We start from the raw sequence: 12,670 nt of genomic DNA on the forward strand, positions 1-12,670 counted from the left end.
CTATTAATCTACTGCTAAAACGTTACACTTGATTACTAGTTCGATTTGCAACGTTTAAAGGTGGTTGTCGCCTTACGTCGAGCGCAATTCACTTATAATCTTCGCTGCTTCGTTGATCTTCGTATTTTTGTCTTGATCCTTCTTTTCGGCTCAGTTCAGATACTGTGCGGGCGACCGAACGAGTAGCAGGCTATTTCAACGCTGAAGCACGAATACACACGCACACATGCAGCCAGGAACACCGTCAGATAATAACATGAACTTTGTGCCGCTCATGCAGAAAATTTTGACGAATATCGCTGATAACTCCTGCTGCTGTTACCGGCAAAAACGCAACGAGAATGGCGAGTTTACCCGCACTAATGATTGTTATTATTATTACTAATACTTTATAGGACTACCACTGTTTCTAATAATAATCATAATATGTACATATGCACGACGAGGGAATGCACGATGCTGCTGGCTGCAACGTCCTGTCTGTTATCAGACTAAACAAACAGTGAAGCTACAGTAACAATAGCAGTATTACGACAATTTATTTTTTTAATTTTTCATCATTCTATAGAAACACAGTCACCTTATAGTAAATGCAAAGAACATTACAGATTATATTTTTCCCTCCGTTCCTGCTACATCACCAGTGGACGTAACGGCATCCGTCAAACGGGTAAGTTCGCTCGCTCACTCGCTCGCTCACTCACTCGTGTACGATTGTTTGTCGACTGGCGAATTTTGCATTAGTCCTTTCCGCTGCGGTGAACTGCGGCAATAAACAATCCGACGTCTTTCACGACTTAAAGGACCTGTTGCAAAGGCCAGTGGAGCTTACTGGGTTGGCGGACTACGTGATTTCTGTTCATCGGTCGATTCAGAATTCTATTTGTAATTCTACCAATCAATCTCAGTTGTTGGCGTTGTTCTTGTTCTAATTGTTACTACAGTCACAGTGACAGAACTGTAAAAGTAATATTTCTCTACTCTACGTACACTTCTAAACAACTACGACAACACAGAACACCACCGCCTCTTGTGTGATCCTCTCAGTAAATACGACGGGAAACAGCCAGTGAAAGCGGGAAAAAGGACCCAGCGCCGCTGGTGCCACTGTTATTTCCCTTTCGACAGAATGATCGTACACACACAAAACGCTCAGACCCACGGCTGCACGAACGGAGGACCGGACACAGCCAGCATATAGAGGCAGCACTTGCTGCTGGGCTGCCTATTCGCCTATATCTTTATGTTTTGCTGCCAAACTTTCCAGCTACTGCTAACGCTGCTACTGTACTCTGGGTGCCGTTCGCATCTGCGCCTGCTGCTGCAACCGCTGCACTGGGCTTATCGAAGGAGCTAGCAAACGACCATCCCATCACCTCTGAGGCCACGACGACGTGTGGCGTGCGATAGTACGGAACGAACACCACACGAGAAACACTGCGCCCCCCTGGCGAAGGTCTCTACGGCTCTCCTCTCTTTTGGCTCCGCTCGACCCCCTAGGAACGGGTCGACGTTCTGAGAATTATTGCGGTGAAGGGAATCGTGTGCTGTGCACCGCCAACCTATGTACACCGAGAATGAAGTAAAAGATAAATTCAAAAAGAATGGCGCAATAGTAAATGTACATGGGAAAAGATCTGTTATTTTCGTAGGATGTATGCGAAAAAGTTTGACTTTGAGCAGAAAAAACAGGTAAGCAGTGGATGTTCCGGAAAACTAACGTTCCGGAGAGTTAGAGACGTTCGATTCAAGAATCTCAGCTAAGCGCTATTGTTATCGTATAGTTAGCTGGAAGTTCGATTGTGGAACAGCGCGGACATAACAGAAGCTTGCTTAAGACTGCCGTTCGCAAATGTTTATGTCTCGGAAATTTTTCTTCCGTAGACAGCACTGGTTCTTTGATTGTTCAGGAAATGTGTCCATTGTTTATAGAACTCGCTTGAATGCGTTGAATATATGGCTATTGTGCTCAAAATCTAAACTGATATTTTTCTTAGTTGAGTGGTTTCCTAATTAGGAATTAGTGATCTGAACAAATGTGAAGTTATATGGCAGAACTCTTTATTCCTAACGTCAGAACTTGACGGCTGTCAGACATGTTCAACATTTGCTTGTGATAGTTATGATGCTTGAAATTGACTACTATATGCCTTTTAATGCTCTGCTAATCTCAGAAAGAGTAATACTAGAAAAGCATATGGTACTGTAAAAGACTAATGGAAAATCGATTTTTCTAACAGGATTTGGGCATTTGATGTGTTTCGCCTGTTCGAAAAAGTAGATTAGAAAGACGATAATTCAGCCGAGGGCTAATTTGCCTCTAAAATTAACACTCTCTGTTGTGAATGAATACGCAAATCGGGTGTCAAATGCAAATTATTTATTGCCGTATTAACAACAAAAAAAATCTTACTTAAACAAACACATTCAAGTTTAATTGTTTTATCTTAAGGTATAGCGTGCGTAATGAACAGACGCCCGAATTTCTCCGATAATACTTTTTGGTACACAGGTGGGGCTGGTCGATTGTCTTCAAAAGCATTCATTAATTAACTTTTCAGAAAATTCTGAATTGTTATTAGTAAATGTTCAAATCCACGTAGACACATAATAAGCACCTAATGCTCCTCGTGACAACTAATTTTATATAAATATGAAAAATGCCGATTACATTAATTAAGTTACATTAGAGGCTGGAACACAGCCCCTTTTAGAGGTATTCATTTATTGTTTACGAGGTAAGACAGAAGATAGTTTTTGCAAGTTTTGCATACATTGTTTTTCTTATATTTAGCTGATGTTCCGAAGCGCACGGTTTATGATTTCAGTTTGGATTCGATTTTTGGGACCGGGGGGTCTTCAAACAGACGACCCCAGCAGAATGCTTTACCATTGAATATGAGAATTGAGGTATCTGAAAATAACAGGTACATGTTCAGACCTACGCGCAGTGTGATAGACGTCGAGTACCTGCCTCTTTTACTCATGCGAATGAAAGGAGTGAGTAATATCTTATATATGTAGATAGCTAACGCGGATGCTGTGACAAAGGAGTTCAATGATCATATGGTGTATATAGCTCGGTGTTTCTGTTTAACATTGCCTGTCTAGGTACCGTCAGCTGGTAAAATCTGGCTTGTTTTTCAGATGAATACGTGCTCATTGTGTAATAGGACATTTCCTTTTCCTTACACGGATAAATAGCTTAACATAATTTATCATTGGTCACACAACTCAAACAGAGGAGAACATATTCATTATCTAGAAACATCAGTTCTTCCAAAAAGTAAAAATTATTATTATATAATTATAACATCATAAACCAAATAGTGTTAAGCAATAAGTACGGGATATAGTTCGTGAGTAACTCGCCGCTTAGCGAGCACTGCCGGGGAACCATGAGACAGTCGGGGAAAAAATAAGCGGACACTCGACGCTACTGCATTTAGGTAAATAAAAAAAAGTCATATATTCGCTTAGATACTCAATCGCACGTAAAGTAGTGAAGCCTGCTTTAATTTTCAAAATACAATAAGGAAATCGACACAACGTTGCTTCGCCATGAAATGATCGACGTTTTACAGTTATGTACGTATATATGTACATATTAAAGTCAAGCGAGAGTTGCGCTTCGGGGCAAACCGCAAAGCAAGCACGAGGCATTTTCTCAGACAATAAAATAACAGACTGAGTACACGCATCGAAAGTACTCAGTGTCCGATGTAGTACTTGCCAGTGTCTAATTATTCGACATTAGTAATAATAAGTTATCATATACGAAATGTTTACTATACATACAAGAGTACTATCGCAAATAGTTTCATACGTTTGTCTTTCATAGATTCGTTATCTGAGGCTATTTATCTGTTGGCTTATCCGCGCACTTATCGGTCCCAGTGAATACAACGCTAGTAATTATGAGAAATGGTAAAGCATGTCTGCATATTGGTTTTTTTGAGTTGACTTGCGTTGATGATTGCTTTGGCAGTACTTTGAGATTTGAAACAGGTCAGGGTTTTTAAGATTAACTAATATTCTGCAAGCTGCCCCCTCTGATGCGTGTTGAACTTAATATGGGTGCATCCTATGCATCATTCGAAACTTCGTCGTATAGTTTTTTAACCCGGCTTTTTACATATACGATTACTGACAAATCAATTCGCATTTACATTAACTGGAACAAAAGATCTATCTCCTCAAATTTGTACCGCGCCGATGAATTAATGAATTGTTGTTTACATCCATAGAGAAAGGGTGAGAATCAGCTGTTCGGAGGATTACTGACTCTATCAGATAGTGTGCCGGGCAATTTAATAACGTTTCTTCTATCTTCAGTACGTTGAGTATTTCGTGGACATATTTATTGGGAAGACTTGTACACAGGTCTAATAATGGCAGGTGCTCCATTTTGCCTGCAGGGTCTACGGCAACTTTTGCAAGCTCAGATACGAGAGAAGAACTTTAACGCAGTTCTTACTAATGTAAGTACATATACGCAGTACCTCAAACACAGACGGTAACAGGACACAAGCGAACCAAAGCAATCATTATATCATGACACGGTTCGCAGTGTTTGGCTTCTGTTACCTTACTTACAAAGCGCTACATGATGAGGGTTGTCTATAAAATGCTATAAAGCTGTCTTTTTTGTATCATTCCGACAAGTGTAGCTTATTTACTTGAGTGGGTTAGCTTGCGAACTTGTGACACGAACCGTGTAAAACCGTGTAAACCAAGTGAATTAATATATCCAACGTTATCTAGATTGCAGAGTAAAATGAAGTCTGGCGATAGAACCCAACTAAATCAGGTGTATGCTTGTAATTTGGTAGCTCAGTTTATGTTCTTTCCTCCAATATGTGACCATATATAGTGAAAAACGTTGCCGGTTGTGTTATTCTGTTTCAGTCTGACGTGTGCATTTCGTAGGGGGCGCTGTCACGATGTCAGCTCCACCTGCAGGCCCACCGCCACAGGTCCCACCGGGGCCTTATATACCCTTTACAGCGTTAACCGCAACCCGAAATATAGTCTCTTCCAGCAGCACGCCACAGGATCCCGTTACAGCTGTAACGCGTCGCTGGGCTTATCTGAGCCGGGAATACCCGATAGCCATCGTGAAATACTTTGACATTGAAGCGATCATCCAGGACGGTCCGCAATGTGGGCTTGTTGCATTGGCTATGATTGCAATCGCTCTCGGCCGTAAAACGAGCGTCGACGAAATTTTCGCCTGGGCCCATGAGCAGGGTTTTACGGCTCTCGGAGAGATGTTTGATATTCGCAATATGAAGAAGTTATGTGTCAAGTTTGTTGAAAAACCATCTACTGTAATAGCGTTTCCGTCCAAAAAAACTATGGTCTCCGATCTTATCAAGGGCAAACTGTTTCTCGTTCCATACGACGCTGATGCTAATCACGAGCCGTGCAGAAAGAATGGTCGTTCTAGCCACTGGGCTGTCGTTTTTGGCGTGTTATTAATGCGGCACGAGTGCTACTGCCTTGAAGGATTGCCGAAGTTATCCGCTGATAAACCAATTTACCGTGCCGAACTTGGCTATGACTGTGAAATGGGTGGAAGAGAGTTTCTATTTGCTCGACAGGGCAAAAGTCGACATGTCGCCGTGTGGTCATTTGAAGAATTATACAATAGTTGTATGCAATTAAATGAAGCTAGCAAAAAGTATGAGGGAATGATTGTCCCCGAAGGTGGGCTAGCGGAAGGTCTAAGAGGAAAAGTGATAAAGATCCATCTATGAAGATAAGAACGTCGAAGTAAACATTTTTGCTCAAAATGCTCAATTCCAAATGTTGTGCATAAGTTGGATAACTATGTACGTCTCCTATTGTACTTCGATTGCTAGAAATGTTTCTAAGTTTTCTAAGCAATTATGTATTACCTCTAACGGAACAGTACATAATGTTCAATGTTTACAATCAATTATATCGAAAAGCTTCATTCGTTGAAGTTTTTCGATATAATTGATTGAATCGATGAAGATCGTTCAGTGTGATATCTTAAACTGGGTGAAACAGCACAGCTAATTGATAAAGATCCTGTAATTGCGGCGGAAACGATTGTAGGTTTAGTCAAGGAACGACCCATACCTTTAGGTTGATGCTTAACCTCTTCGACGAGGAACGACCCATGCCTTTAGGTTGATGCTTAACCTCTTCGACAGCGCCTTATCAGAACTTCTGTATCGTTAGTATTTCAAATATGCCATAATCATTTCTTGTTCGCCAAATGGAAGAATCGCTGAGTTTTGTCGTAAGGCGAACACCACCTGCTCACTTTTCTGGAAGTTGTCCTGACGGCGCAGAGACAAAGTGCGTTGAAAATAAATAAGTGTTTTTCAAATAAAAATTTCATTGTTTTTGAATTCTTCTTCTCTTTTGAATTGCTCGATCGAGTTGGCACTTCTATAAACTGTCTAATTTATGGTTATAAGAGCACTACTTTTTTTTCAGTTCTAGCGTTAAGTATCAGTAATACTTAATGCTAGAACTGAAAAATAAGTAATTGATAAGATGTCGAAAAAATTATGTAAACAGTTAAACTAATGTGCTATATAATGACTGCAAAAAAATTGACTGCTTTGCAGACAACGGAGATATTTCCACATAAGAAGTTGATGCATTAAACAAAATGCTCATCCTTGAGTGGCTATTTGTGACTGGATGAAAATATCTCATCAAAGATTTGATCCTATTCTATTCGAGCTTGTTTCTACTGATTTTCAGCTCGAGCTAAAATCAGCCTCTGATGGACGCTGCGTTGCAGAACTTCTCGTAACGCGCCCGCATTTGAATGTAGCGCGAACGTTGCACGGAGGTCTATCAGCCACCCTGGTTGATTCTGTTTCTACCTTTGCTCTGCTAACACAGCGAAATGTCCGATCTGTGAGCGTTGATTTGAGTGTCAGGTAAGCAGGCACCTTTAAGGCTCGATCGCTACCTAGTTAGATCTGTAATAAAAAAACTTATTTTGATCCACTATTGTCGCCAACTTTTTACTATTATAACTAAGGGGAATTCAAGTTTCAGCTCGACCAGTCCATCTACTATTAATCTATCTCCGTAATGTATACTATATATATGATACAGTTACTATGATACAGTTTTATTAAGTACGGAATGTTTTTATTTGCCATGAATAAGTGTAGAATTGCAATGTGATAAAACGGCCGGGATTTACTAGGAAGCACATCTGATTATTGCCGAAGTATAGATTGTTTATCACCATACAGACGTGTAGTTTAAATGACACAGCCAATATAAAAGAACCATAAAAAACGTAGGATTATTATTATTATCATCAGACCGCACATAAGCGAAAAGACTTCTTTGACAAACATTTTATATTGTTATTATTACTTTTGTGTAGTTTCATAGGTCCTGCAAAAGAAGGTGATCTAATAACAATAGATGCGACTACCCTTAAAGTGGGCCAGACATTGGCCTACCTTACCGTTGACATTCGCAAACAGAGCAAACTCATCATTACGGGAAAACATACGAAGTTTTTACAACAGAACGTCGACTACTATGGAAATAAGTTTTAGGAAATCATGTGTATTAACATTGTGTGCTCAATATGCATGTCTAAGTGTCTGGTGTAATAAATAACTTAGCGATGTAAGATATCATTTTTATAAGCTGCCAAAGCTATCTGCGTAATTCTCTATGGAGTGAGTAGTCGCAGGAAGGTTCCTATAAAAACTATCTAGAATAAGCTACAACTTTTTGTGAAATTGATTTTTGGCCTCCTAATCTCTATATCTCCAGATTAAATTGAATAAATGTAAAAAGTTCAGTTGTACTGCAGTTCAGCGATTCAAAATACAAAAGACGCTAAAATAAAGTATATAATAGTTCAGTTTCTGCTGCGTTTGCGATATAAAACCTCCCGTATGAATAAAACTGTGTGAAACTTTAAAAACAGAAATATCATTTTAGAGTAGAGAAGAGTTTCTTTGATAAAAATTTCATAATTGCATGAAGTTAAGTAAAACATTTACTTTTGCAGGAACTGTTAAATAAGGCTTAATGAAATAAACTGTTATTATGCCATCCATCATGATGTCGGTCTTGGCGAAGTCGTAAAAATGTTGTTGTTTTTTTTTATCTCCTGTTACCTTTTTCTACAAGGGCACGGGTAGATTTTTGCTGGATACCCCTGAACTTTCAAGTACTTGAATAACATAAAGATGTTATGAATTGCCATAAAGACCTATTAGATTTTTCTATTATATTTACAAAATCTTTAGCCACGTATGTTGAAATCGAATACGAAAAATTCCTTACTTGTCCAAAATGTATACTGTTATCTGTAGTGTGGAGTAGGCAACTGAATTTTAAAGCTGAAAAAAGAATAATCTACTATTTATGCGCCAGGAGTATAGCCAAAAAATTTTGTAGCCAAGATAATGCGGAAAACCTTCAAAAAGGAAAAGAAGATTTGGCCCTATTTGGTATTCATAACAGAACGCTGGACAATTTATTGCGAAGTCTGCAGGCTCCCGAGGAAACTGTTGAATATCAAACGAGCGTAGTAAATATATAAAAATATCAGTCCGCAAGTTCAGCTACTACTTCCGCTAATTAATTCAACCTTATCCGAAATCCTTCGATTCCGTCTCCTATACAAAATCTGAGACAACTATAACTAACCTAAATATCCTGCAGATCTTCAGATCAAACACCAAAATATTAACTGTACACGAAACGTAGAGTGTCGTAGTCGACAACTCATGATTCTATCTTAACTAGACGACTGAGTGCTTAAACACCACCGAATAATATAACTGTTACTGATGCGCTATAGTGATTCACAAATATATAGATCGGAAGAATGCCAATGATGAGAATGATTTGTAGATACAGAAATACAGAGATCCCAAAATGCTAGTAAGTCACAAAGATCATTTCTCGCAGAACAATAGCGCTTTCACAACATCACTTTACCTATATTATCGGCCTAGGCAAAAGGTAGCAAAAACGTTCTCCGCTACGAAAATAATTCGTACGGGCATATAACAATGGTTATAGTCAGACTTCCCGATTCCTAAGCATCTTTTACCTAGAATGAGTCAAACTGAAGATGGATCTTCCTTTGAACGCGAAATGTCTAAAAAAAGGACGATTGCAGTACCAGCGGAGGAGGATCGAAGTTGCGCGCATCAATATCAGCGGCATCGGCGTCACTATCATCATTACGGGATAATAAGAAATCTACCAATCAGTTTTGGCCTTGCCGCGTTGTTCGATGGGAGATGCTCCAAGGAACGCAGTAGTTCAAACATGGAAATCTCCATCCCGTGCATCGTGGACGCATGTTTATCTCATATGTTAACGTACGATGGTACAGCCCGTGGAATAGTGCTTGCTACCAAGTACTTAATATCAGTCTCTCTTTGCGCAGCCATTTGTGTAGTGCTCTACTGTTTATATTACAAATTTGGTCTCCTGTAACGTAATATGTGAATACTATTCAACTACTGAATGTATTCAAGAAAGTAGCTACGAACAGAGCAGCATCTCTAAAGATTCAGATGTACATAACCTAAAAAACTTTTTATCTTACAGACTGTGTTGTGTGTGATCTAATATTTAACGATTTAATATTAGCAATACAAAAAGTAATTTATTATTACAAACAAACAATAACTAACAAGCCAATTCAACAAACTAAGCTCATATTCTCGATTTCATTTTCTGCGAACGAAGATTGCTTGGTAATGAACTAGGAAAAAACAAAGGATTACCGCTTAACATGTGTATCGAAACAGTGTAAAATACCGAGATAAACAAGCCAGTGATATGACATTAGCCTACTAAATACAGCCAAGGCTTAAGCTACTTAGCAGTGTCGAAAATTTAGAAAAACTTAAATTATCCACTACCCACAGTCGAGTTCTGGTTAAGTCGGGTTTCCGTAGTTACCGAGCGAGCGTGATCAGAGAAGTTTAATGAGGCAAGATATGAAGAATCATTTCGTACCGAAAATCTATGATTAGGTATATGTTCTTCAAAAGTAACAGCGCTAGTAAAATTTTACAAAAATTAATGAGCAATTTATCATTAGATTAATTACGACCTATAATTCGCTGCTGGTGCAGCCATTTTAATCCAGGTTGAAGGCCTCAATCGGTAGAACAACTTGCTGTAATCACGAAAAATGAGGACGAAAAAAATGAGCAAAATATTACATTCTTGCATATATGCATCGTAAACATAAAATAGGCCGGCCTTTTTTATTCGCTGCAGCTGTTGCTAAAAAACCACATCTTCAAATTGTGCAGTATAAAATAGGTAAGGCATAATGGGTCAATTTGTTGTTAGAAGGTGACGATGCAATGCAAACTAAGAAGATACTTTGATTTCAAAAGCAAAGAAAAGCTGGTAATAGATTGGGTTATTAATTCAATAAGAACGTTAGAATTTGATAGTTTGATATTATTCTTTTTTCAGCTCAGTTGACGTAGATTATCTATACTTAGCGTAGCGCCCTAAAAGACATACACGTTTCGTGCAGTTCACTCCCTATCGAGACTCCTAAACTTGTGTGATATTATTACGTCCTCAACCTTGGACTAAGGTATCTTTTATTCAAGGAACTGTATTCAAAGGTGCTACTGGACAAGAGCATCTTTTTCGAGCATTTACTTCATGGGTATTGAATAATGACTTTTTAAATATAAGTCAACATATTGTCGCTATTTGAAATATAGAAAGAACCGAACAGTATATGCTCCGATAGGCAAATTATTGTACTATTAACTGCTTTATAATAAGATTAACCAGGGTCATATAAAATCTAGCCCAAACAACACACATTCATTGACAAATAATAATAGCAAAAGAATACACGCTGAACGCAGACCATATGCAAAAAAAACGCGGGATAAAGGCTGTAATATTATATAATTTCGAAGCTTCATTTAGCCCATTTTTGGACGCGCTTTGATTCAACTGGAAAAACCAATGGAGTTGGTAAGGTTTATTAATTCTTGTGTGCATACACATGTGTACAAAGAATATTAGTCTGTTTTCTATCGACCTTAATATAAACATTGATAGACTTTCACGTAATATATAATGCAAAAGAAAAATTTTTCTTTTAGAACGTCTCAACGTCATTGAAAAGTCTGGCCAATTTCTCATAGCATCGTTAACACGGGTCGTGTACCGTCCACTCGGATATATAGATTGGCACACAAAAAACGTATTTAAACAACCATAAATATGACAGTAAAAAGCCTATTCCTACTGAAATGTTTTGCTTTAAGGTGTTTACCTGTTTCGCTGGCCGTACAGATGACTCGATAAATAACATTTAATTTAATAATTAAATTCCGTACAAAATCGATTCGTTCTTGCCCCTTCGTGTAATGTTAGATACATTTATAACATCGTTCTACATATGGGCAACCTGAGTAAGTTGTAAAATAATGCCATAACGAGAGGGTTGAGGCTAAGCTGCTAGTGACAAACAAGAAAGTGCAGGAAAAACGTTGTCAGGATGATCGAGCACCATTCGCTCGACACAGCGACGGCGCAGAGGCGACACCTCGTACGAGAGCTTGTAGCCATAGCAATAACTGGCCCAAGTTTTGTCACCGCGCGGCCAGTGTTTATATCATACGAAAATGAGTACAAAACGACACTTCACCGCGTTGGACTAAATGGTCCGTATTTTTTTTTTTTGCTACATAAAGGCCATCTGCAATCAATTTCTCAGGAGGTCTTTTCCCATTCTACGGTTCCCATTGAAAAAGGGTACCATTCTTTAATGGTAAGCCTTACCTAGTTCCGTATGACGCTGGCATCGGCGGAATCCTTTCGAAGGACAGGGACGCTAAATCACATTGAGCCCTGGTATTCGGCGCGGTAGTTATGCGGCTTCACTGTCGAGTCTAATGACTCGACAGTGAAGTTCTCAGCAGACATGGAGAAAATGAACCGGAATTCCTGCTTGTGCACCAATGAGACTGAGTTGTCTCACAAATAGAGCCCTATCAATGTGAACGTATTGCCGAGGCTACATATCTCAGAGAACGAAAATAGCGCAGGACTACGGAGCAGGCTCCAAAGAATCGATGCCTTAACGTCTCACCAGAGTTTCTCCGGCGGTTTTTGCGACTATATTTATCTTTAAATTTCCGTAATAACATATCTGATTTCATTTATATACACAAATACAACAATCCCAACTAGAGACCGCCGCTGAATAGGCGCAAACGTCGTATGCAGAATTTATGATTAGTTAAACGGGGAGATAACCTTGATGTTCGCGGCATGACCACTGCTAGTTTGAGTTTAGAGTAATACTATTTGCAGATTCTAGCCTAAAACCATGCAGGACGATTGCGTATATTTTATGAATACCCGTTTGATATGGATAGAACTTCTTAAAGGGACACTTCAGGGCAACTAGTATTTCGCGTCACCATAGAGCGTACGATAAAAGACGCGTTCTATTCAAATAAATAAAGATCTAGTTCTTAATTTTAATGAACATGGACACGAGTTTCTATTTAATTTAGCTTTGAAACGTTTAAGAGATATGTGTCATCGTGCCAACAACATAAATATTATAGTCTCAATACTTGTTACTATTATTAACATACATATAAAAACATAGAATAATAAGAACTTCGTATGAAGA

General features: G+C 38.8%; 1 protein-coding gene across 12 annotated transcripts; it reads left to right on the plus strand.

The window, feature by feature from the left end:
- Positions 1 to 1,551: 1,551 nt before the first annotated feature.
- On the plus strand, positions 1,552 to 8,109 carry LOC111252146 (acyl-coenzyme A thioesterase 13-like). Of its 12 annotated transcripts, XR_002674128.2 has the most exons (6): positions 1,552 to 1,692; positions 2,829 to 3,000; positions 4,419 to 4,481; positions 4,909 to 5,834; positions 6,085 to 6,330; positions 6,745 to 6,885. XR_002674128.2 is itself a non-coding variant. In XM_022809661.2 (5 exons), exons 1-5 carry the CDS (start codon positions 1,565 to 1,567, stop codon positions 7,563 to 7,565), a joined length of 723 nt encoding a protein of 240 aa, XP_022665396.1. In that variant the 5' UTR covers positions 1,558 to 1,564; the 3' UTR covers positions 7,566 to 8,109. The 12 variants fall into 12 exon arrangements, 6 of the variants coding, with proteins under 6 accessions (XP_022665399.1, XP_086846456.1, XP_022665396.1 ...); XR_015328504.1 differs by having other exon boundaries at positions 4,909 to 6,330; XR_002674129.2 differs by lacking the exon at positions 6,085 to 6,330.
- Positions 8,110 to 12,670: the final 4,561 nt, after the last annotated feature.

Source organism: Varroa destructor, unplaced genomic scaffold, assembly GCF_002443255.2.
Source record: "Varroa destructor unplaced genomic scaffold, Vdes_3.0 BEIS01000005.1, whole genome shotgun sequence".
In the NCBI taxonomy this organism is placed as follows: Eukaryota; Metazoa; Arthropoda; class Arachnida; order Mesostigmata; family Varroidae; genus Varroa; species Varroa destructor.